The sequence below is a fragment of the Serinus canaria genome, chromosome 14 (genome assembly GCF_022539315.1).
Source record: "Serinus canaria isolate serCan28SL12 chromosome 14, serCan2020, whole genome shotgun sequence".
Classification (NCBI taxonomy): domain Eukaryota; kingdom Metazoa; phylum Chordata; class Aves; order Passeriformes; family Fringillidae; genus Serinus; species Serinus canaria.
In genome coordinates, this window is record NC_066328.1 from 11,216,448 (window position 1) to 11,242,515 (window position 26,068).

General features: G+C 47.3%; 1 protein-coding gene across 2 annotated transcripts in view; it reads right to left on the reverse strand.

Annotated features, from left to right (window-relative positions):
- Nucleotides 1-8,366: 8,366 nt before the first annotated feature.
- Nucleotides 8,367-26,068, reverse strand: part of INTS1 (integrator complex subunit 1) — a 28,310-nt gene continuing 10,608 nt past the window's right edge. Inside the window, exons 21-47 of one of the 2 annotated variants that reach the window (XM_030229839.2) lie at nt 25,868-26,017; nt 25,135-25,314; nt 24,845-24,949; nt 23,858-24,025; nt 23,429-23,540; nt 22,944-23,105; nt 22,046-22,192; nt 21,530-21,628; nt 21,035-21,159; nt 19,982-20,356; nt 19,282-19,441; nt 18,526-18,666; nt 17,967-18,147; nt 17,760-17,883; nt 17,124-17,242; nt 16,049-16,136; nt 15,233-15,459; nt 14,129-14,252; nt 13,518-13,651; nt 12,972-13,164; nt 12,576-12,703; nt 11,998-12,110; nt 11,338-11,451; nt 10,406-10,476; nt 9,816-9,907; nt 9,631-9,740; nt 8,367-9,234 (exon numbers count right to left, since the gene is read on the reverse strand). In XM_030229839.2, coding sequence (XP_030085699.2) covers nt 9,119-9,234; nt 9,631-9,740; nt 9,816-9,907; nt 10,406-10,476; nt 11,338-11,451; nt 11,998-12,110; nt 12,576-12,703; nt 12,972-13,164; nt 13,518-13,651; nt 14,129-14,252; nt 15,233-15,459; nt 16,049-16,136; nt 17,124-17,242; nt 17,760-17,883; nt 17,967-18,147; nt 18,526-18,666; nt 19,282-19,441; nt 19,982-20,356; nt 21,035-21,159; nt 21,530-21,628; nt 22,046-22,192; nt 22,944-23,105; nt 23,429-23,540; nt 23,858-24,025; nt 24,845-24,949; nt 25,135-25,314; nt 25,868-26,017 — 3,858 coding nt within the window. In that variant the 3' untranslated portion in view covers nt 8,367-9,118. The remainder of the gene's footprint in view (nt 9,235-9,630; nt 9,741-9,815; nt 9,908-10,405; nt 10,477-11,337; nt 11,452-11,997; nt 12,111-12,575; nt 12,704-12,971; nt 13,165-13,517; nt 13,652-14,128; nt 14,253-15,232; nt 15,460-16,048; nt 16,137-17,123; nt 17,243-17,759; nt 17,884-17,966; nt 18,148-18,525; nt 18,667-19,281; nt 19,442-19,981; nt 20,357-21,034; nt 21,160-21,529; nt 21,629-22,045; nt 22,193-22,943; nt 23,106-23,428; nt 23,541-23,857; nt 24,026-24,844; nt 24,950-25,134; nt 25,315-25,867; nt 26,018-26,068) is intronic. The other variant, XM_050980168.1, reaches the window with a different exon arrangement.

Below are 26,068 nucleotides of genomic sequence, written 5' to 3' on the forward strand. Positions count from 1 at the left end.
ACCGGGCAGCGGCACCCCCGGCCCAGGGGGCCCCGCACGAAGGGCAAGGGCAATTTCCTCTGCTCCCATACAAAAACTCAAAACGTCCTGCCCCAAGGCGCGGCCACCAGGGAAGGCGTGAATCATATTTAGTCAGTGGGAGGGATGTTTTCTTCCCATTTGGAGGAGAAAAAGTTAAAAACCACCATAAAGCACCTCAATGTAACTGTTCGCTGGATAATCCTGAGCTGGGGCGGCGGATTCATCCCCAGCATCACCAGGTAACACCCAGGGCGAGCGGTGCAGGAGCCGCCAGAGCCCCTCTGGAGAGAGAGAACGGGGAGGAGGAGGAGGGAGGACGAAGCTCGGCTGCCAGAACCAGCCCAGAACCAGCCTAGAGCCTGCCCAGAGGTCTCGCTGGGAGCAGGGGTTCTGTCCCTGCTGGAGCAGCGCATCAGGCATCGGCAGTGCCATGGAATCATGGACTCGTTCCGGCTGGAAAAGCCCCGCGGGTTCCTCCCCGGGTGGCTCGGCGAGGGGCAGGGCCCCGCTGCCATCCCGTCCCCCTGGGCTCGCTCCAGCGCCGCGATGGCCAGCTCGGAACAGCTGCCCCGCAGCACACGCATCCCATAAAATAACTCAGCAGACCTCATGCAGCTGGCAAAACATGAGAAGAGACAAGGTAACACTTAAACAGCTGCCTATAAATTAGGGGAAAATAATCAATAATACATATAATACATTAACGGCATTTCTGTGACATGATATGGATAATATACATTAATATATAAATACCTCACAAATAATTCAGAGTGTTTCCATTTCATCAACAATCACTGGCCAATGTATTTACTTTATGGTAAGGATTATACATTTCATTATAAATGGCTTGCTGGGCATGTCAGCAACTTTTACATCTCCATTCACTTTATTATTAATGGTTTCCTGAACAGTAATGGCATAATAATGCACACAATGCAGCATGAATATTTGATGTGGCATCTATAGTCTCCCATTTATCATTTATAACAGGCTACAAAAACATTATAAAACATTTATTACAAATTTATAGATCACTTTATACTAAAAAAAAGTTGTGTTATAAATATATTATTAATCCTTTATGCCATTTATAGGAATCCCTTATAATAAGGCCTTAGCATATGCTGCTGCACAACTGTAACAAGAGTGGTGTGGTGAGGAGGAAATACGGCACTGTGAGGCTGCTCCCAGGTCCTGGGTGTATTCTGTGATGGAAAGCAGAAACATCTGCACTCAAAATTAATCAGACTGCCAAGGGACCAATCAAAAGAAATGCTAGATTAACTCAAAGTTGGGTTTTCACCCCTCACTTCCCTCAAAAAAGACACTTGCTGGAGAAAGATGAGCTGCCCCACATTTCCACAACACCTTTAATAAAATTGTATAATTTACAAAAATCCTGGCTAACAGTGTGCAGCCCTTCCCATCCTCAGGTCTCCTAGGGCTTGGTAAGAAATAAAGAGGAAGTGTTGGGTTTAGGAAATGTGTCTGTGGAGTTTCTGTTTAGCAGTGTGCACCCCCTGCTGTGCTTCCAATCCACATAGTGCAGTTCTGGGAAAGGAGGAGAAGGAAATGAGGTTTGGAAATGGAGTGGTTGGCAGTTGCCATCCTACAAACAGTGAAAATCAGCTCCTGAGTGCAGCTTTGACACAGCTGTACTTACCCCTTTCAGGTTTAATGGCCCAGATGGGGCACGGCCCAGGGAATGAGACTTATTTTTTTTAAATATATTTGTTTAACATGACAATCTGTCTTCTAACAAACCCAGCTCAATGAGCCAATGCAGTCAGTCCCTTCTCATTACCTCGTGCTTTGGGAAGGAGCAGCTGGGCTGGGTGGCAGGGGACACAGACCCATGGAGGGGAAAGCCAGGCTGGGCTCAGAGCAGCTGTGGTTCCCTGTGTGTCACAGGCCACCATGTCTCACCTCATCTCTCCCTGCACTGAGCCCTGTTTTCACCAGGATTTTCATTCCACAAATCCAGGCTTGCAGGCACCAGAAGAAGAAACTATTAGTTGCTGGCTCCAAGCTGTGCATCCCAAGAGGGGGTTAGTCTGGAGGTACAGCCCTTGGTACACCAGAAGAATCAGGTCCACATTTTCCACTAAGGTGATTAAAATGACATTGCTGAAGGAGTTTGCTAATACAGTAAGGGTATTGCTGCTGGCCCAATAATGGCTTTCCAAAGTACAGGCAGCAGAGACTTGTGCAACCTCTGGAGGAGAGCTCTGTGGGAGTTTGCAGCTCTGATGAGCCTTTAATGCTCCAACAGGTAAACTGACACACACTGAGAGAGGAGAGGGCAGGAAGGGAGCAGAGCTGCCTGTGCAGCTGCCTATTACCCACAACTGCTGTTCTCTGAGCATGTTCCTCAGGGGATGGTGCTTACAAATCCTTACTCTGGATTGTACCACTCCTTTCTACACCTCTTCCTTCAAGGGAGCCTTATAGGTCCTTATCCTTTTTTGCAGACTTTGCCCCTGCTGGGCTTTTCCCAGAGCTGCTGGGTGAGGTTTCCCACCTGTGATGCACAGCTGGCTCATGGAGCAAAGTGTGTCCTGCAGCACAGTGCCTGCTCCCCCAGCTCCCTTCCCAAGGTGTGTTTGGAAGATTGTTGGAGTAGCAATCCACAGACATGAACTGATTTATTCTTCTCTACTTACAGACACTCTTATTGCTCTTCCTCAGTCCTTTTCAGTTCTTTTCTTAGATACCAGGCTGCACCAGAGAAATGCTGGTGCTTCCTGACAGTTGCTATGACTATGACCAGTGGGGATTACTCTGCCATCACCTCTTAAATTTATCCTGGTTCCCATATGCAGCAACCAATGGACTTTACCATTAGTGGAGAAAAAATTTAAATATCTGACTAGGCCACCCTAAAGCCCAAGAAAACCCAACCAACATTTGTCTTCTTGAAGACTTGAGGGGAGGAAGGGCCAATTCCTGGTATCAGGAAATTTGGGGCCTCATGAAGCTGAGAATCAAGTGATGCTTTTTTTTTTTTTTTTCTCATAAGACAGCATAGCATCATAGGAAAAAAAAATCACATCTTTTAACTATTGTGAGAAATCAGCTGATCAAATTGAGCTACTTCATAATTTTGCCTCAGGCTGTGTGCAGGGCTGTTCACTCCCAACAATAGGAAGTGTGTGTTGTAGCCAAGAGCTCTCATACATCCCCGTGCCAATGGCTTGAATTAAATTGAGGGATTTAAAACAAGAAGGAAAAAGCATTTGTCTCATCAGTAACATGCCTCATCAGCTCTCTCTTCCCAGAAGGCAGCCAGGCTGACTCCACAGAGATGGAAAGGCCTCAACCAGGGAAAAGAAAGCCCCAACAATTTCACAGCTACTCACGCAGAAATGCTTCCACATGATACCTGCCTCCCCTCAGAGTCTGACTAGTTTGACCTGTAAAAGTGGCAGAAAAAAAGTTATTATGAAATTCAAGTCTGAACAAGAATTTCCACTTCTTCCATTCTTCCAAGAAGATGAAAGAGAAACGTGAAGTTACAGGAAAAGGCACTTTGGTAAATCTCTCTGCAACACATCCCCCCGAGAAGCTCATAAATAGTAAACCCATTATCCTAAAATCTCAAAGGATCAAAACCAGTGAGCATCAGAAAAAAGAGTGTCCTATCACCTAGGTATTATACAATATCACATCAAAACAGAAAGAAGTCTCTTTCCCTTGTCCCTCCTACCCACCAGCCAGATGTCCTGCTGGCTTTTCTGTCCCCCAGTGCAGTGAAATGAGGGACAGGCTAGAGGGTGATTTCAGAAAGTTGTTTCCAGGCAACAAAGATAAGAGATTGCTCACATTCTGCATCCTACACACCAGGTGATAGGAAAAATGGGCATTAACAGCAGCTTGGGGGGTCCCCAGTCCCAGGGAGCTGAAAGGAGCACTCCAAGAGGGTTGGGGGTGGTATTTATTTCAGAAGGTGATCTCCCCTTGCCTGACAAGGAGGGGAAACAGATTATGTTGATCCCCAGTCTTTGCACTGCCATGGCAGAACAGTCTCTCTGGCTCTCCAGGAGAGAACATCCCCATTCTTATCAGAAAGTGAAAGCAAAGATGTGTTTTGGAGACCAAAACCTGTTTGGATCATGCAACTGGGTGAAGTGATCCCAGGTTTATCAAGGCACCTCCATGGAAGCAGAACACACCCTGGAGCAGGAACTGGCTTGGGCACTTTGAAATGCTGTGTCTTATCAGTAAAGCAGAATTTAAAGCCTGTAAAACCAATAAAATTTGTTAGTGATTAACAGTGTGAACGTGCTGAAGCAAAAAAGCTCTTCATGTTTTCCAGGCCCATTGTAGACGTAAGTGAAGTTTCCTTCTCCTGGTAGTGAGGGTGAGGTCTTGTTTCAAGGAACAAAAACACTTGCTCATCATTCAGCTTATTCCTGAATCCTGAAATCCTCACCTGGAGAAGAAGCCAGCTCTTACCTCAGGTTATGAACTTCACAGGAATAAAATCCTTGAGATAGAGCAACTCTAAAGGCCAGAACTTTCCACTTCTGCACTGAATTCACAGAAAAACTACAAACTGCCTTGTTTTTTCCCAGACCAAACCTGAAGCACTATGTGCTTTATTAGGGGGAGAATAGGGATTCCCCTAGAACATCTATGACAGTATAAAATTGTGATTCTCCAGTCCTGGCCACCTTGTGTCCCTGTGTTGGTGCCTTGGTGGGTGCAGAACCAGGAGATGGCCTCGTGTGGGGCACTACAAGCTCTGCAAGAGAATTCATGGTAGATGTGTTTTGGGATGCCCCAAAATGGCTGAGCATCCTTAGAGGTCTCACTCATCTCTCCAAAGATACAATAAAACCAAATGCATCACTTTAGATTTTGAGTATCGTTATTGGTTTAAAAAAAAAAAAAAAAGAGAGAAAGGGAGGTAATTTTATTACTCTTATGGTATGTTTTCCATTATTTGCATAATTGCTTAATGCTAATAAGACAATTAGCAATTCTTCCAGCTTAATAATTACCCAGCAATGACTGGGCTACTGTAGCTTAATTAATATTTTAATTATTGCTGGGGGTTTTGACATTTTTTGCCAGTATCTTCTTGTGTTAGAGATGGTGGTCCTGCAAACAGCCTGATACCAAAACACCACCAGCAACATGGGACAGGCAGGTATGTTGTTATAGAGGTCTTCTGATTTTAAAATGATGGGAAATTTCAAGCTCTATATTCTGCTACTTTAGGGGCAAATTATCTAAATACCAGGACAGGCAACACAGAGAACAGTCCACCTCAGGTAAATGCTACCCCTAGAGCAGCCAGGCCACTTAGCTGGCATGGGGCTGGCTTTGACACCCCTAAAGTTACCATTTTTAACTTTTAGCAAACCAGTCCTCGAGTTAAGTGTGAACTGTACTGTCCTGAACTGTGGTATGGCCAGAAGGAAGTTAATTGAGGGCAGGCAGGGCCAGGATTGCATTTGTCACTGATGGAGGTCACAGATGAGGTTGGCTGGAGGGAGTGGATGGCAGAGCCCCAGGGAGCAGTCCTGGGAACAGGCTCCACTCACAGACACCAGGTAGAAGGAGAGTTTTCCTCTCCTTTTTTATTTTGCACAAAACTTCTTGCCTGCTGCTCCTTGCAAGGTGAGGATTCTCTTTACCCTTTCTCATTTCTCATGGCTGGCACAACATCAGCCTTCAGCCATGAAATCCCAGTTGGTGGCTGTTACCTGCACACTTATCCCTGTGCTTCTGCTGTTGTTGTAGCAGGTTGGGCAGATCTTCCTCTGAGCTCAGTGGTGGGGCTTGTCCAGCTCCCCAATGCCAAGCATGTCCCAGAGGCAGCAGCCACAGAGGCAGGAACAGGCCTCCCTGCTTAGTCACACCCTGCTCATGACCAAATTTACATGCTGCTCCAGGATACCCCTCACAGCTCCTGGGAGGCACAACCTCGCCCAGAGCTGTGCCAAAAAGCCACAAACCTCCAGGACACTGGCACATGTGAGGGGCCACAATTGCAGCCACACAGGGCCTGGCAGGTGTGTGGTATGGCCAGCTCAGAGATGCCCACCTGTGCCCAGCCAAGCAGTGGAGGTCCATCATGTGCATGCTGGGTAAGAGCCAGCCTTGCGCTGAGCTGGGTGCAGCCCAAGGATGAGAAAAAAACCTCTGGCCAGTCTTCTCCTCCCCATCATGCTTCCCCCTACAGCTGGCAAGGGGTTCCCAGTGTATCTGAGAAGATAAAAAGCCTCCCCACGAGCCAGTGTTAAACACATTCCCCAGCCCCAGTCACCAGCTCTGGCAGCTTTCTCTTTAGAAAGCTCTTGACTTCAGGGGATGATGGTAAAGTGTCTGAACAAGCATTTTGCACCAGCTTGGGATGTGCTGCCTGTAGGGCAGATGGGAGCAGTGACTTGTACTGGGTGAGTCATGGGGACCCATGGGCTTGGCCAGGAAAGACCCTGCAAACCTCCTCACCACTCCTCTTGTGAACAAGGCACAAGCTCTTGAAGACATAAAGATGGCCCCAGCCCCAGGAGGAGCCTGGGATGAGCTGTGAAGGGTGACACTGCCAGCTCAGCCAGGATGGGAGGAGAGGAGGTGCTCAGCCAGGCAGAGATGGAAATTACAGAGCACAGATTACAGGCAGGTGAGTGTCAGGGCATCAGTACCACTGTCACCAACCATTTGAGAGCTGTCACAGCTGCCTTCCCTGACAGCAGGGATGGGGCCCTGCCCTGAGCTGTCTCCACACAGCCAGGTACCCTCTGACAGCCCAGCTGTCAGCACTGATCTGACTGATCTGGTTTTGATGATGTGCTTCAAGCCAAGGCAACTTGCTTAGCTCCACTGGGTCCAAGCAGAGGATGGCAGCAGAGAAAATGCATTGTGGGAACCTTCAACACAGCAAAAAGGAGATCAACAAATCACAAGATGATTTTTGTACTGGGAGATCTATGGGAAGTCTCAGGTCTGCAGAGTAACTTCCACTCACATCATCTCCATTTGACTTCATTTCCTGATTTCCCAAAAGGAGATTCCTGCTGCTGCTCAAGGGATGATCCTTCCACCTTCCCAAACACATCTATTTCCACACAGCTCTGCAAAGCCTGTCTCCTCTAGACTGGGGGGTTCTGAAGTAGTTCTGCCAACATCCAAGCGTGCCCTTCTCCTGTGACCCAGGCATCCTGGAGCAGCTCTGATCACCACAGGCATTGCAAAACAGACACTGGATAATTTGGGACCAACCACATTGTTTGGTTTTGCCTGTAAATGTTTCTAGTTGCAGCCCTAGAGTGGAATTTCTGGAAAGCCCCAGCTGCAGAGAGGATCTTTACCAAAGCACCACTATCGTGTTTGACTCACTGTCCTTGCATAATAAGTCTTGAGACATCTTCCTTGCTCCTTGACTCAAAGTCCTTAAGAGCCCTTTTCCAGGAAGTCCCACAAGTTCCCAGCTGCTCTAGGCCCACAGCAGCACCAACAGAACTACCTCCCTGCCCTGACAAACTGAGCAGTGCCTCAATGATGTGTGATAAGGGACTAAGGAAAGGGTTCCCAGTGAGATTCCTGGCTCCCCTTGGACAGGCATTAATTCTGCTGTCACTGAGCCCCTCAGGAAACCCATTCCACTGACTTGATCTCCTTCAGCTGTTCCTCCACATAATTTACATGGAGCTAATTGCCACAGTAGTGGCTCTGGATGCAAAGCAGATGCTGCTGAGGAAAAGAGCGTGTTGTATCCATAACGGATGGCTCTAATCTCTATTTAAAGACAAGGCTACTTAGAGTTGATGGGAGGTTCAGTTCTCCCCCTTTTCTTCTCCCTTTCTTTGCAAAGCCAGCTGGACGTTCATTCATATTTTGACACACCAGCTAAAGTGCTTAGCTGTGGTACTCCTCATGTGCAAGAACAGCCAATATTTCCCCACCAGCCACCTATGAGGTCACAACTGTCCCTGTCACCAGCAAGCAGATATAGATAAAATTCCTCCAGGATGTTTGTCATTACTATACCTACAGTTTTCTCTACTAACAAGAGGAGCACCAGAGGAATAGAGACAAATGACAGGAGATCAAACTGGTGATTAGAATTAAGTGAGGCTGGAGAACAAGCACAGGGAGCAGTAATTTCTCTGGAGCAGGGAAGGGAAGATTTTCTGTCCTCAAATGACAGCTGGCAAATAAACCCTCACCCCTATCAGAGGCAAGGACCAGAGAGCAGTGGTCAGAAGAGTCACAGGGAGGAACTGGCAGATCCCAAGGAAGAAACCCAGCAGCTGGTTCAAAGCCTCCACTGTGACAGTGGCCAGCTGCTAGGATGTTTGTAGATATACCAAGAAGTCTGTTTTATTTGTTTTGTTTTTAAACAAAAGTTTTCCAAGGAACATCTTAAAAGCTGTCCTGTCAGCAGCTGATACTGACCCAACTCATCCATAGTACCTCACTGACCCTTCCAAATCTGTTCCATTTCTTGCATATCCTGTAAAAGGCCTAGACAGCTCTGTGAGCACTTGGCCATGGAGACAAGTCTTCCAGAGATGCTTTGTCTAGAGAACAAGAGACTGAAGAACAGGGTGAAAGGGATGTCAAGCTACACCCAAAGGAGCAGAGAAAGGCACAATGGAAACAAAGAGAATTTTAATTATAAAATAAAAAAACCACCCACCCCTAGAAACCAAAGTGGTCTCTCCCCCTGCACAAATCTGCATGTTCTCTCCAACACAGAGTGCAGACACTTCAGTTACAAGGGCCATCACTCACTCCCTTCTGCTCTCCCAGCAGCTCTGCCTTTTGGAGAGACGAAAAACCCCAAACAACAAACCAATAGCCACTGCCCCAAGACCCCAAGAAGGAAGTGGTCCCTGTTTGGCACAAGGTTTAGGAGATTTTTCTCCCACAATAATGGCATCTCAGCCAGCCAGATTGATCCTTGCCCTTTTCTGATCTTCAGTCAGCACCTTCTTCTTTTCCAGCACAGTTTGGCCTGCCACATCACCTATTTGATCCTCCAGCACATGGGTTGCAAGACACTGTTCTTCTTACAGGGTTGTAATGCAGCTGATGAATCCATTAAATTAATTCCTCTGGAAGTGGAACTCCCAGAACCACATGTTCATATCATGGCCTCCATATGCAGAATCTTCAAGGCCTCTGAGATCTGAGAGCTGGTGTCGATCTGGCCGTACATGCCCACCAGGAAGGCCCTGTGCAACAGCACTGCTGCATGTTCTGGGGAAGGGAAAAGCAGAGTGAGGACTGGCCCCAGGGCTCCATGTGCAAGAGCAATCCACCAACAACCACTGGGTGAGCATTTGCAGCTGGTACGAGAAATCTCCCCTTCCATAAGAACTTGGTACAATCCCCCCTCTAACATCTCTGTGGCTTGGTGATCATGTGAGAGGTCACAACTCAGAGAAAACCATAAGAGAGCAAATCTGCTTCAAGGAAGTCTCCCTTGTCTCTATGACAAATCCCCCTTGTGAAGCTCAGCCCAAAGCTACTATTGGTATTGACAGTCTGGTCTAAGCAACAGCAATCCATGGCAACTTCCCAGGGGAGCACAGCACCCCAGCTCTGACCCTTGTGAGGCCAACCATGGCCCAAAGGTGGCTGATCTCCAGGTACCTTGGCAAAGGAGGGTGTATTCAGGCAGGTTCCTCAGCGCTGTCTGCACCACCTCGAAGTCTCGGCTGCCCAGGCAGTACATGTAGGTGGGCAGGAAATCTGCAGCAATGCTGGGAGTGAAACATGGCAGGGTCAGTACAGCCCCAGATCAGCCAGCACAGCCTCAGTTCCAGTTAAGAGCTCACCTGGGGTTGTTCTGGATGGAGCGCAAAGCCAGGCTGAAGGCCAGGTTTCGACAGGAATCCTCTGATGAACTCATCAGCTTCTGCAGGTTTGTCTGAAAGATGGACAAATGTGGATCACGGGGCCATTCAGGGAGCACAAACTCCTCAGACTGGCATTACTCCCCCTCCACAACAATCCAGCCCAACACAAATCCAGCAGGTACTGGCTGACCCCAGAAATCCCTCTTTGTAAAACAGATTATCCTGGTTTTGAATACTTTAAAGTACCCTTCTGTAATCTTATTTCATGTGGGACAGCTGAGTTTTCCCTAGTTTCCAGCTTATTCAACCGAGCTGTTCGGTTCTCTCCTTGCCCTGGGAAGAGGACAGAGGTTTAATTCTTCCTCTGACATAAAGTAGATGATAGTTGAGGCAGTATGCAATGGAGGAAAATACTGTCTGCCCTCAGCAAGGCTAACAGGATACTTTTCTCCTAAGGTGCTGCAACAACCACCCAAAAAGCAGAGGAAGGGTAGTGCTTAAGCTGGCTGTGCAACAGACTCTGGTGAAAAGAATCCCTTCCAGTGGCAGCCTGACACACCAATACTCACAGAAAAAAAGGCAAGAATTTCTGGCCTCCGCCTGGACATCTCATCAATGTCTGTCAGCACCTCCAGGATGTCTGGGAGAAGACACAGGTTGAAAAGGTAACTGAAATTCACTGATCCAGCAAAGAATCTTTTCTTTTTTCCCACAAAACAAATCTCCCAAGCCATCAAGTTTTCCCACTTGCACAAAGAGATAGTGTAATAAAGGCAGTTCTTCAGAAAGGAGGAGACCAGGGATGTGCCAGATCAACACATTCCAACCTGCCTAGGCAGAGGAAGGAATGCAGTGGGTGAGAGGTTTTTGTTTCAGAACACCTTTTGCTGTATATAAAGACCTTCAGAATGTCTATTTAAAAAACAGGGTACAGGTAGGACTTTTTTGTCCTATTCTACCTTAGAAGGAAAACTGTCACAACTTAGGTTTGAACACAGGACACCTGTAATTTCAGAAGACCTTTGGAGATTATTGTTCCCATATGTCAGATTAACATGGTTTTCTTCCATGAAGGCCATTTGGGGATTTCTAGCAAATCCTGCTTCTCATCAGTTTGGTATTTCATTCCTATCAGTACTTCAGACCTAGCTTGAACTGCAGCATTCCTTGATTTACTCATGCTGTCTCCCAAAATGCTTGAAGATCCTTGAAGAGCCTCCAAGGGGCCATCAAATGGCCCAGAAGGGCCAATCTCAAATGGCCTAAAAGGGCCATTGAAGTACTGCTGAGCTAAGTGATAAGAGAATCATAGGAAGCCTCTGTCACACAATCACAGAAGGCTATGGACAAGTTAATCCAAAAATGGAACAACATCCTAACTGCTGGTGACTTCCAAACACAAGATTGCAACAGGAAACCAGGCTGCTGCTGACAGATAAGTAACAAGGCTGACAAATGTCTGCATTTGCCCTGTGTCTTTGCACAGCAGGTCCTCACTCACCCTCCACTGTCTGGCCTCTGGAGAGCCTCTTCATATACGGGGCCATTTCAGCTGGCGTGAGGGGAGTGAAGAGGGACACGCTGACCAGGGGGAGAGAGCCAGCAGCTGCTTCATCTGGGGGAGAGAGACAGAGCAGGGCACTCCTGACAGCCTCTGGACTGGCCAGGATTCCCCACCAGGGCAGTCATGAGCCACCAGCAATGCTGAGATACAATTGTCTCACACTGTCTCTAATCTCACTGCACCTCCTCTAACCCCCTCAGATGACACTGAGGAGGAAGCTTTGCAGCTCTTTTAATACTGAATAATTTTCCCATGCAAGCTGTGCAAGCTGTCAACAGTGGAAGACTAGATGTACCCTTAGAGTCCCCCCAACAGGTCAGTGCTTAAGTGTGGATTAAAAGGGCAAAATCCACAAGCAGGAAACTCACCCTTGTTAAGAGCTGTTCTGCTTCAGTAGTGATACCACTGGCAGGAAAATAAATTAACCCATCCCAAATACTGATTCCCAACTGCTGAGCATACAAGTGCCATTCTCCACTCTAAACACATTGAGCTGTTACAAGAACAAGCATAGTACACACCCCACAAGAACACCTATTCTCCAAAACAGGCTGCAGGTTTACCAGCTGGAATAACTCATCTCCCACCCAGACTCACCATCCTTCTCTTCATCAGAGCCCCTGTCCAAGATGCCACTCTTACTAGGCAGACTCAGCCCAGCCAGGAGGGACTTCAGCATTGCTAGGTCACTGTTGTCTGATGACAGGTCACTGGGAAAAAGAGATGGTGTGTTTGGTTTTCAATAGCAATAAGGGCATGAGCACATGTATGCACACTGAAACAAAGTGCTTCTCAGAAGCAGAAACAAGATTTTTCCTTTCTTCATAACTGCAACTCAAATGCACTTTCCCCACATATTTGTAGGTGGGACCCTGCAGCCACTGCTCTGGGGAAAGACTCTCCAGCTGCCTCTCTGGAAAGGCTGCAGGGCACTATAAAACCTCAATATAACATTTAGGCCATTATGTGAGTTAAAGTCATTATGTGACTTCCTTGGGCTCAGTTTTCACCTATAAAGAAGAGATATGCTGCTCATTTCAGTGGTGACTTAAGGGAGCCAAGGGTAAAAAAGTGCCATATTAGCAGCTACTCTGTCACATCCTCTTGCTGTTTTCTGTCTGATTAGCTCCTGGCAATCTGACTGTGCATGGGCTAACAGGCATAAGGAAGCTTACTGGAGTGGATCCGAGTGCTTCTGCAAGAAGGAGACAGCTGCCTGGGCATTGCACGTGATATACTTGTGGATAAACTGCACAAACTTGCTGATGAAGGCAGCCAGGTGCCGTGAGGATTTTCTGTAGTTCTGGGAAAGGATCAAGAAGGTGAGAGTTAACCAAAAAACAGCAGCAATGCACTGCCCCATGCTGCTCCTCTGGGTACCAGCGAGCCGTTTCTTGATCTGCTGCCTCCTCTTCAAGCTCTCCAAGGTACTTAATGCACTTTTTTGTTCTTAGGCATTTAGGAAGGCTTTCCCTTCAAATGAGAAGCACCAAGGTTGGCCCTGTGTTACAGGAGCTTCCCCATCTAGTGGCCAGCAGCCGGCACAGGGAGGGAAGCAGGGATTTTCCTACCAGCAGCAGACGGATGAAGGACAGGAGACAGTCCCAGAGTGCCGCCTGGTGCTCGTTCTGGAACACCTGCGGCTGGAGCAGCTCCAGGATCCCCAGGACATGGATGAAGAAGGTCAAGTGGTTCTGCTGCCTGAATTCCTGGAAATTGAGGTGAACACGGCCGTGCAGCAATGCTGCAATCATTGGTAAGTGCCTGAAACACCAAACAAGAAAATTTCAAAGGTACATGTTACCTCAGTTCCTGGAAGGCAAAATCCTTAGCCTCTCTCAGAGTTCTTGTCTTGATCCCTGTATGGATAGACTCAGCATGCCCCATTTCCCACCCATACTCTATTCCCTAGTCTCCAATTCCAAGATTACTTCCTGACAGACACAAGGTGTTGCCTCATTGTTAAAGATGTAACTTTGTTGCCTTTTCTCCTGACTTCTGTACATGAAGGTGAATTCTCTCACCACCATTGTGATTGCTGCAAGTTTGTTCCCTTTCTAGGACAAGGGTGGATGCTTTTCAATAAGCCCCAGCCACACACAGGGGGAGAGAGGTACCTAAGGAGGAGGATGGGATGAGCCACAGCCAGCTTCCTGCAGGCCATATTGGCATCCCACACGCGGCTTTCGGACGACTTGGAGTCACTGGTGTCTGCGAGGAGGTTAATGAATCTGTGAACCAGGGCATCAAGCTGCAAGAAAAATAATGAGCAAACTGTTAAGAAGTTTAATGTACAAACCAGCCCCTGGCTCTCCAGCAGTGTTTCCCAATTCCTTTCCAGCTACACAGGGGGGTTAACAGAAATTATTTTCAGGTAGAATCTGTGAGCAGATGCAGTGTTCCAGCTGGCATGGGATCTGAAGTCCACAGTCCCTACAGACATCAAAGCAGGATCAGATGCCTGCACACTTGTGCCTTACAGAAGCCTTTGGCACACAGAAGCTTGTGGAGCTTATACTATTCTATAGAAGGACACTGCAAAATAAACCACACCAGAACTCTCTGCTCTGGAGAGTGCAGGCAGGGATGGGGTAACAGAAAAGCAAAAAAAAGAAACCAAAGTCACCCAGGAAGCTTTTGCCAGCCCTCACCTTCTAAACTGGGCATCAAGGTAGCATCCATTGTGCATACACAACTGAAAGGGGCCTTCCTATACCTCTAACTTTACCTTGCAAGTGCTACTGTCTCTGGCTCCTTCACTGGTAAGAAGCATCTCAGGCATAGGCACAAGGAGCTCAGGTAGTTGCAGGTACATCTGCAGCAGAAGGTCCTGGCAGCATTTCCCCACAGAGCTAAAGGAGAAAGGGAGAGGTCAGCCACTGGACACTACATTAGTTCAACCAGCAAACATCCAAGACCCATCAGATTAGTAACACCCTTCCTGCATGTGGTAAACAGAGCATGTGAAAACATCAATAACCTCAACCAGTGTTTTTTAAGTCTTTGCTTCTTTTGAACAGCTCAAATCATTCACTTTCTACACAGATCCAGCCACAGTCTATGGGGATCATCACAAGGCCATTTGGAGTTAGAAAACTGCAGTTCAAAGGGCATAGGAGAAGAAAGCTCTGCTTACATCTCCAGTGCAGAGTTCCTGCATGTGGTACTCACAGTCAGCCCCATCCCAATTGGAAAATAAGCCAGAACCACAACTATTCAGACTAACCAGCATGTTCTCTACACACCTGAACCCCTGGAAATTCCTGGCATAGTCTGTACTGGGAGGCAGTAGAAAGCAACAGTCACTCAGAATCTTTTCTAATATCACCATAAGCAAGGCTGGAATTAGGTCAGCTCCTTTCACTGCCACAAAAACATCATCTTCCTGTTCTTTCCACAGTCTTAAAATAGCTGTTAGGAAACAATTTGGTTTCCATTCAGCTTTGAAAGCAAGTCAGAAGCAGGATGTATTACAAGCAGTGACTCAAGGGATGAGTAGACAAGAAATCCCACGTTAGGAACTAGTAATCAAAAATAACCACTGCCTTAAAGAACAAAAGAAAAAGGCTCAAGCATGTCAAGAATTTCATTCTGAAGTCCTAAAAGCAAGAAGGTCCTTAAATTTCACTTTTGAAGTCAGCTTCCTGTGCTGAGTACCACTTAAAACCACTTGTTATTCCCCCAGACCTTGGGAGGATAGTGTGCACTTTCATATAGGCTCTGGAACATGACATTCTTAATGGAGACATACTGGCAAGTCTCAGCATTACCTGCCTGCCTGTGTCCAAGAATTACAATTCCAGCAGACAATGCTCCTCATTTGCACCCTCACCTGCTTCCCCACTGTTGGATGCAGTTGGTCAAATATTCTGTTACTTTTTTGATGTTCTCAAGGTCTCCATGAGAACAACTGAGCAACAACGGCAGTCGAGACTGGATGAGTGTGCAGGAGGCCTCGTCAGTGTTCTGGTATCTGGTCTCTGCTTCAGCCAGGATCAGCTCCACCATGCTGATCAGTTCTGATGCCTTCAGGTGGAGCACAAATTCCTCACGGCGTTTCTGTAAGGCAAGAGAACACCCCAAATTATTCCACACCAAATCCCAAGATCTTTAGTTCCTTCTAGTCACACCCTCCCTGACTGGAATGGAAACTTAGAACCAGACTTAAGAATGGCCCCATATCTAGAGCTCTGAAAGAATCACAGCCCCAAATAAAACCTCTTTACCCCTCCTCTACTTCTTCATTTCCTTCCATCTCAGCATGTGTGATGGGTCAGAAAGCATAATTCAGTCACCAGTTCTGTGGAGAAGAGACACAGCCTCCTCTTCTTTGTAAAATGGCAATTAGCCCATGCTGAGTTGCAACTCCAGTCTTGTGCCTTTACAATATCTGTATTGTGGCAACTGCTGCAGGGGAAATGCCAAGTGGGCAACCTTTATGTGTTCCTATCAGCTTTCTGGACTCTAAACTGCCACTGTAATATGAAACAGCAGAGCAACTAAGTAATCAGCTGAGGTACAGGCAACAAACTTGGCACACTGCACTTGAATCACTCCAGCCACATTTGGCCATGGAAAAATCAGGCACTGTGCAAGCACTGCCTCTCACTCCATCCAGATAGGAATCTTGGAAGAACTGAACCAATACCTGAGGAGTTCTCTGGTCCCTTCCCTGCCAGATCCGAGGAATGTGAATACAGGCCCACAAGAAATCCAAGGATGCAGTTGGGTCAAACCTGCCAGAAGACAAAAGGAGACAGATTTGCAATTAGAGTCAACACAACTCTAGGGCAGCACACAAACACATGGAAGCATCACTAAACATGATGAGTGCTGTGAAGAAGGAAACATCTGCAAATGTAAAAATAGGACCTATTAAGTCCCAAGAAGGAGGTTGGTTCTGTTCCCAGATTATGACTAAATAGTTGTTGCAATAAGCACAGCACAGGGTACAGAACAGAACAGAACAAATGGCATTCAGCATTCAGCAAGTGTGGGGGCTACATGGAGCCTTATACCAAGGCCAGGAGCTGGTCATCAACACAAACAGTTGGTACAATCAGACCAATGACCTTACTGTCCCTATCACAGCAGTTACCTTGAACTGAGAAAGTAATTTAATTTTGAGAAAGAAATTAAGAAAAAAAATAATAAACTGAAATACTACCAGTTTTAGAAGTGTTGCTGTTATTAGTTTTTAGCATGTCCTGGTCCATAACTGTAACAATACTACTACACTGGAACTTCACTATTCGAAAGCTGTGTCCAGAAGCTCAGAACTAGGGCTGCTGCAGAGATCAAAACTGGGAGGCTGATGCCATGAAAGGGTTAGAAAAAAAACTCGAAATGGAGTTTAGTACAACTAAAAGATCCATCAGAGCCTGTCTAGGTACAGAGACAGTCCTCAGTTTGCAATCCAAGCCATCCTGCAAGCCCTGTGTTCATAAAGACTACCAACAAGGGCAATGCAAGATGGATTACCCACAATTAGCACTTCCTGTTTAGAACACAGCCAAATCTTTATGTGCTGCTTCCATCAAACAGTAGGTAATATTTATATCAACGTACACAAATCAGCAGGACTGAAATCTGCATCCTTCTCACAAAGTCTATTTTTGGCTGAGTTACGTCTCCTGGCAGACACTTCATGAACATGGCAGGTCTTGTTCTTCTCAGACAGAGTTGCCCAACTCAACCCCTTGGCTAGGCCAAACAAGACTCACCTTTGCTCCCTGTTCCTGCCAAGCAGAAGCCTGATGCACTGGTGCAGTGTGGTCCAGCTGGACTGGTGAGTCAGAAGAGCCAAAAGGTATGGGCGGAAGGAGGGCACCTGGGACCCTGCCTGGAGGCACCAAGAGAGGAAGAGATGTAATGAACAGGTCCTGGTAGCAAGGTGGCTGTAGGACATGTCCTGTGTATTGGAGAAGGATGACAACCCAGAAGGGCAGACAGCACAGACAGCACGAGGATTTAGGGCAGCATTTTCTGAGAGAACATGGCATCAGATGTGAAATTCAGTTTCAGCCTTAACTTTGGCATGGCACTTTGGGCAAGCTATTGATCTGTCTGCAATAATACCAACGAAAACACAGCTGGCTGGGTTGTTATGGGACTGTGCTGTGTCTGCAAAGCATTCTGCAGTCCTTAAAAGAACATAGCTGAGGAAATATAAAGATAAGAGGAATTATAAGCCCTGCACTGACAAATGTGAGCTTTGCACAGAACTGTTCTCCTAGTTTGCCTGTATTGCTTTGGAACTCCTACAAGTACCCTGTAGCAAAACATAAAACTAGCCCTTGCCCTGTTTCCAGGTGCAGGTCAGTACCCTGTGTTTCAGCCCTCTACCCAACAACTCTTACTTTGTTCCAGGAGAACAGTAGCTTCTGCTGTAGATCAGGGCAGCTGCTGATGACCTCTGGGTCCAACATCTCCAGCCAGTCATTGAGAAGGCCAGAGGCAGGCCCTGGCCAAGCTGATTCAGCACTGTGGACAAAGCAAGGCCAGTGTCACTGGTGATACCATGCACCCAGACCTACCTGTGAATTCCCATCACTGCCTTGGCTCACCTGCAACTCTCCACCTCCTTCTTTACTGGGGTTTCTTCTTTGTCCTGGAGCAACAAGGAGCATACCACAGCAATTGGTTTCATGGCAGGACACCTGGCAGTGGTCTCAACAGTAGCTGAGAAGAGGACAGTCAGGAGTTCCTCCAGGTATGGAGAGTGGGTTTCAATCAGACCTTGAAGGACTAGCAGAGGAAGAAAGATGCCACTCATTAACTCCAGAGTGTGGTGAAAGGTATAGAACTTTGCAAGTATTATTCCTGATATCCAGGCTCAGTGAGGAAGAGGAAAGCCATTTTTATCTGGGATAGTAGGCTTCCATTTCTTTTTGTTAGGGGAAACCAACAGTTTGCTCAGAGACTTAATCTGAGTCCCAGATCACAGTTTATAAACCCACATACAGTGGGGGAAAGGGGGTGATACAAGACAGGGCCAAGCTTAGATAAATTCACATTTTCTGATCCAGGAGAAGGCAGATTCCCACAGCCTGCACACTAGGCACTGCCTTGCTGGGCTGGAAGTTCAAGCTGCTGCTGCAAAGGAGAGGAGAAGGACATCTATACCTTTGCTGATGAGCTCTGGCTCCACATTACACTTCTCTCCTGATTTCAGGGTTGCAATGATGGCACAGACTGTGGAGCTGATCAAGTCCAGGTCACGACGGAAAGAAAGAGCTTCTGTGAGGTGCAAGAAGCCACCTCGAACTGTAACAAAATCACAGCACTGGCATCACAGGGACAAGCCAACCCCCACATCAGACTTCCCTCCTACAGATTCCCCATGTGGCTCCAGGGCACAACTACTCAAACATACAAATATACATTCTACTGCCACTTATGGCCACCAGAACCCTTGACAGCTCTCCTGCATGTTACGGGGACATGTGGCTAAGAAGCAGCTCTGTCACCACAAACCCACTTCCATGCCCAAGCTCTTGGTTAGACTCCTGCTCCCAAGGGACGGCAGATGATAAACAACTCTATAAGTCATGATGTGACCTTGTTCCAGAGGCATTCCTGCATGCTCATCTACCGAAACTATAGCTCACACAGAATTCCTGGCCTGAGAAATTTTAAGTTTTCCCTGAGAGATCTGCTGTGCTTGGTGAGATGTTATCAGGTATCTACCGCAAGCCCCCAGAGCTAAGACACTTGTTCACGGCCTCAAAGAGCTTCTGCAGCACAATGTGCTACTTTTGTAACTCCTTATGACACCTGTCTAAAAGGCTGTCATGACACTTCCTGCTCCAGGTGCAGTTTTGTCTCTTTCTTGTCCCACTTTGTACCCTCTAAGTCCCATAAGCTGCCCAGTGCCAGTACCATCACTGATTCTGTGCCTTGAGGAGTATTGCACAGCAAAGGCCTTCAGCTGAGCTCGCAGGGGACCATCTTCCACAGCAGGGTTCTCCAGCCACTGCAGCATCTGCATGAGCACTTTGAAGAAGAGAGAGGAGAAGGCAGTGTCCTGTGGCACGGCGCGCTGGGAAGAAATTTTTTACAGTTAGGGTGGTGAGGCATTGGCAGAGTTGCCCAGAGGTTCTGGACTCCCCATCCCTGTAAGTGTTCAAAGCCAGGTAGGATGAGCTTGGAGCAACCTGGTCTAGTGAAAGGTGCGCCCCTGCCCATGTCAGGGGAATTGGAGCTAGGTGATCTTTAAGGTCCCTTTCAACCCAAACCATTTTATGACTCTATGAATTAGACTTCAGCTCTCAAACCGTCTGCAAATGCCCTGGCTTGCAAGACACGTCCAATGCTACAGAACAGCACAGTCTACAGATCCCAAAGCCAGCAGAGACCTTCAGCTGTAAATCCAAAAAATGGTTACCAGGCTGGGTAAGGTGCACTAACTCCACAGGTAATCTCAACAGTGCCAGCCTAATGCAGCCAGCCTGCATCCAGATGCCCATGGCCAGGCAGCCTGAGCTGAGCATTACAAAGTGTGCACACAGCAAAGGAGATGCCCTGCAGATTTCCCATTTCTCCCTTACCCCTCTGTATGAAATGCTCCCAAGGCACTCACGTGGTACTGGTAGAGCTGGCGCATGAGCGGGCAGGAGATGAAGTGGTGGCGGTGCATGGCCATGACCAGGGCGCCGCTGTGCGCGGAGTTGAGCAGCGCAGCCACGGCCTGCAGCAGCCGCGCCGTGACCCCGCTGGCTGTGACTCCACTGGCTGTGACTCCACTGGCTGTGACTCCACTGGCTGTCACCCCACCGGCCGTGACCCCGCTGGCCGTGACCCCGCTCGCTGTCACCCCACTGGCCGTGACCCCGCTCTCTGGCGTGGCCCCTTGGCGGATGAGGGCCAGCTCCTGCCCCAGCGACTGCTGCAGTGCCAGGGCCAGTGGTCGCAGGCTGGAGTTCTGCCACCGCGGGTCCGGGGTCAGTGGGAAGAGCTGGGGAGATACAACAAGGGGTACATTTATGACTGACAATGAACACCCTGAGGCTGAAGAATGATTTACCTTGTACAGTTATACCAACTGTAGGCTCACAAGAATCTTCTGATACAGCTTCTTCTATATTCTAGTGCCTGGCACATGAACATAAGCAGCATCTCTGCAACCCCAACACGATTATCCACACTGACACTGCAGGGGAATCCTACTACCCAAACACCAACAACCGACTTGGCCAATTAATTCCCTGTAGGCTCCTTCTGGAGTCAATGGAGGGAGGGAAGCTCTGTAAGCAGACAAGCCAGAGTACAAATGCTGTTTGCACACAGCTTTGCTGCCAGGGCCCTGTGAGCATTTCACAAATCCTGCCTCCACTGCTGAGAGGAAAGGCACTATGCACAGAACAAACAAGGTGCAAAGACAGCAACATGCTAGTAGGTACTGACTGTACCAGGCATGATCAAAAGCCACATCACGTTCCAACTACAAGAGAAAATTCCTGCCAGTATCAACTCCACCAGGCTGTAATGGCACAGCCTCATTGCATCAGGGCTTTCATATTTATTGCCTGCAAACACTGCAGGATAAGGAGTCACAAGATGCAAGTATAAGAGAAATGGATTTCGTAAAGCTGCTGCAGGGAAGCAGCTACTCAGCTGGAGGTTATGACAGTACCTGCAGCAAGATGCCTGCCAGATCATCTTCTGGGCCCAGCACACGGACCTGGCTCAAGGCCCGGATCCGACTCTGACTTTGAGAGTTTTCAGGACTAGATTTTGACCTTGCAGTCTCAGCACTGTCTGCAAGAGGAATAAAAAGAAAGGAAAATGCTGTTACGGTAGATAGCATCTGGAGCCCCAACACCAGATCACCTTCAACTTTACAGTCTCCAACCACTGAGAAATTCAGCAGCTTTTCTCTTAATTCTAAGCAAGACCTACTTTTCCATATGACTCAGAAAAACTCACTGTAATAAACTCCAAAAATACTGGAATTTCTCTCTTTGCCAGAAGCAAAAAATCTCTAGCAAAGGACTGGTGTCTAACTGCATCTTGCTGGTTTATTACAGCACGCCTGCTTTTTAAGACATCTCTGCCTGTTCCTCTCAACAGCAACAAAGGAGGGAAGTTTGGAAGATGGCTTTGATATTTAGGCTATCCTGGGCAGTACCTCGGCGGGCTGGTAAGGAGGCAGTAAGCAGGGAGTGGAAAGTCTGGCCTCCTGTTGCTCCTCTCTCATGTTGAACCTCCACAAGATGAGCCATGTAGTCTGAAAAAAGGAGGAAATAAGAGCACATCATCATCTTGCCCTCTTCATTAAAGCAGGACAGAATTGGCTGTCTGTACAGCTCCTACAGACAAGAGAATCTGCTGTTCCTACAGACAAGAGAATCTGCTGTTCCCACAGACTTTGTAAACATGATGCCTTGAAAGCTTTGTTTCCTTTACAAAGTATCTTCCAAAGTACTTTTTGACTCCATACATTCCAATCCAAAAAAATCCTCTATTTTGGGAAATACAGCCAAGGGCCACCCAGGTGTCTGCAATGACAACAAGCTGCCAAAGCGGCCTGTGCACAAAGTTTGCTGAACTAGCTCGGATTTTTCCAAGAAAGTCACAGGAGATACTCATGGAAACAGTTCAAGAAAAAGTTAAATGCCTAGTCAGCCTCCTCTGTAACTCTTACTTTTGTCCATGATGTTCTGCTCCAGTGTCTGTGGGTCATGAGATACTGCCTGATCCAGGTACTGCAGAAGTTTGCTCATGCTGGAAACTGGGATTCCAAAGGACTGAACAAAGAGAAGCAGCTGCTGTGGCTCCAGGTCCTGCAGGGCTGCAATAGACAAACACTGAGTCCTCAGACTTCTGAACTGTCCATGGAGGGTCATCTTTATTACTGATCTTTATGCTTTTGTCTGGACTAACAGTGACACATTAATGACAGAGCTGCAGAGAGCCTAAAGCCAGAAGTCTGACAGCTGCATTCTATATTTTCTTTCCTCTGCAAATCATTGCTGCCTTATTGCATCTTCCAGTTAATTCACTCACTGGCTAATCTGATCTTCTGTTTAATTTTATTAGAACCTCAGTAATGCAATCATTCGTATTAAAAAATAACTTCCACCCTATCTCTTGATGGCTGCAGGCAGGAATTATTGAATAATTCAATCACTGGCTATAGACAGCTGTCATTTAATTAGTAAAATGGGATGAAAGCTCTGAATACCAAGAAGAAAGAGAGCACTGATGAGTGGTACGAGGACCAGAATAACCAGAGGTTTAGCTTCCATTCTTTAGGCACAGCTTTCCACAGTGCTGTGCCTGTTGTCTGGTGATTGCATAGCTTAGTTCCATCTGAATTGTTGTAAAAGAGATGGGACCTCAATTCAGAGTCTCCCATTCCTTTAAAATACACAGAAAGGGGAATATCCATTCAGACTCACTCCCCTACTTTAAAAGTAATGGTGACAGATGGCTACATCCAAAGGCATCCAAATAGGATGGCTGGGCACACTTGAGCACGGAAGCCTCTCCCCTTCCATTCAGCAGGGTTTGAAACACCAACAGACATGGCACAGGCTCACCTGCATCCACGAGCCGTGGGACCTCGGAGCGGATCATCCGCAGCTTCAGCCAGTCAGGGAGCAGCAGGGCCTCTTCAGAGGTGTCAACCAGAAAAGCAGTAGGAAGGGGCTTTTTCTCAGGGAACCATATATCCAGTAAGGTGTAAAAATCACCATCCCCTGCTTAAGAGTGGATAAAAAATTATTTCCCATGTTCATAAGCACCTAGAATGCCCTGCCCCTCTCTATCAATACACCAGAACACACCACTGTTTTAGTATTTCCTGCTATCTGCAGAAAGCAAAAAGAAAAATAAATCAACCTGCAAATCCTTCACTCTTTGCAGCAATATTCTGATAAATCTTACAGCTACAAACATGTACTGCAAGGGTCAAGCCTGTGGATAGGATTAACACCAGTCTGACCTGTTAGGATTCAGCAGATAAAGAAAAGCCATTCTGTATTGACCATTACCCCCAAAAATAATCTGAGCATACTTCACTGACCTTGAGGTGGCCCCAGTGTCAGGAGAATAACCATGGCATGGACCACAAGGATGTGCATGGTGGCTGTTTCCCCACTAGTCCAGCGAAGGAACACCTGATCCTGGGACTCTGACTGGAAAAAGGCAGGATAAGACAGGATGAGCAAAGGCGGGGAGAGGAAGGAAAACATGAGAATGGACAAATTTAGTCAGACCATAGTTCCCAACATCTCCAACAATGGCCACAAAAGATAATTGGGGAAAAGTTAAAAAGGCATTCTACAAACACATAGGCTTGGCTCTGATACTATGTCACAATCCAATTATTTTCAGCTCAGGGAATTCTTGAGCTGGACTTGGTTTATCCAAATTGAGTAATCCATTAAGGGCTTCTGTTCTGTTAACCTGCTCAGTGTCTGTGAGCTGCTGGGGCAAGGCAGGAGGCACTCACCCAGCTGTACACCTCCTCGCCCTCCTTGCTCTGCCGCATGCGCTTGATGTAGCGGGAGAAGATGGAGAGCAGAGCCACAAGCACTGCATCTGACTCAGCACTGTAGGACAGCTTGGAGAACAGGTGGGACATGATAGTGGAGCGCTCCACGATCAGTCGGGCGACATCCTGCAGGGAGAAAACATCCAGGAGGTCTTCACTGCAAAGCACAGCCAGGTCTCACTGCATCGTGTTCTCCAGTTCCCATCATCAGCCCAGTACACACCACTCTGGAGATCAGCTTGTGGAGTCAAGAGTAGAACTGACACAGAAGGGAAAAGGCTGGTGCTTTGCATGCATCTTACAGTGTCCCAGTGGAGTACAGATGCATTCTGATGCACCCCATTACAAAATAAGTCTTTACATAGTTTTACTCTGAAGAAAAAGATCTCCTGACACTTATTATTCAATCTCCTCTGTGTAGCCAAACAGGCAATATCACCACACGAATCTTAAAAGTAACAAAAAAAGTACCCAAGGAGAAAAAAGAAAAAAATCATTATAAAAAAAATCACCAAAAGCTTTTCTAAAAAGAAAAAAACTCACACAAACAAATCAACCCAGAAATCTAGTTTTGGTTATAGGGGAGTACATATCCCACCACTGAAGTTCCTGACTTCCCATTCTCTCCCCAAACACATATGACTGCAGGTTTAGCACCTGCTTATTTATGGAACACTGCCAGGTGGTGGGTTTTCCATCAAAACACTAGCCATTCTTGCATTCCCCATTCCAGCTGATGGGCTGCTGCACCAGAGCTTATTGCTCTGATTACCATTTCATTATAAAACCAAAGACACAGGTTTGCCTTTCAACCCATGCACAGACACAAACATGCAGTTACCAGAGTAGCAGACTCCCTAGAACTCATCCTGGTGGTATAGCAAGTCCCATGCCTACCCCTGTCCTGGGACATGCCATGTGTCCCCAAACAATCCCTCCTCTCACCAGAGCAAGGTCGTTGTGCTGTCCCTGTTCCTCCACTGGGGCATGCTGGGAGAGGTACACCAGGTAAGCACTGATGGTCTGGGGATCTGTCTCCATGTGGATGGCCTGGAATGAGAACTCCTTTCATTAGAAATCAGGATTTAATGAAAACAAGCGAGCACAAGCAAAATTCTTCTGCAGGCACATAAACATGCCAATATCACAGCCAGATCCAGTTTGTTTAGATCTGTTTCAGCACTAGTAGAAAGAGAACAACCCTGACACTGCTCCCTTCAGCTGCTTCCACCCACCTGCTGCAAGGCCAGAGCTGTTGTGGCTCTCACACTGTCAAACAGTGGCAGCCTTGGGAGGTCTCTCAGCAGCCACTGATATCCCTGCAGCAGCTCAGAATCACCAGAGTCTTCTTCCATGGGGTGATCCTTCTCCTCCCCATCACGCATCCCTCCTTCCGACAGCACCAAGGACAGGCCCTGCACAAGTCACAAATATACAGCTGTTGCATATGAAGCCACAGCTGGACTGCTAGCTTCATACTAGTGAATATAATAGAAACATGCTTCAAACACCACAGAACAATCCAAATATAGCACACAATAGGTTTCATCTCATAGAATGTGTTTTCTTGACAGACACCCTGCTTAAGTTTCAGTCTGAGCATGATCTTTGTGAGGCTTCCTAATTCTCTTTGCCTTGTCCATGCTCCAGAGAATCAGGTACTCACTCACAAACAACAGCCTCTGCCAATTACTCCACATGGCATGCAATCTCCTGAGCCTACACCTGAACTCCACAGGAAACACAGTAAAATCCAGCTCTATCTTTAGTACAATTTAGCTGTTGAACAATAACCTCTGAGCAGCAGGGAGCAGAAGTGCATTTGATGGGGTCTGGAGATTGAGACAAGTCACTGAAGGAGGATGACATGGAACAATTTTACTGTCCTTGCTCTGGACTCAAGATAACCTAGGGCTCTGCCCTGGGCTTCAGATAGACCCTAGTCAAGATGATTTCCCTTCTGCTCACCTTCATGGCCAGGACCCTGGAAGCCACCTGGGAGGAGCTTAGGCGCCGCAGGAAGTAGTCAAGCACCTCGCAGGTTGTCTGTTCATCTGCTTTGGGTCCCAACAGCAAGTCTTGCAAGCGTCCAAGCAACTGCCTTTGTTTCTGTTGTCTCTGTGGAGTGATAAGTTGGTCTGTCCAGTGAAATCAAATCTGGGATGCATA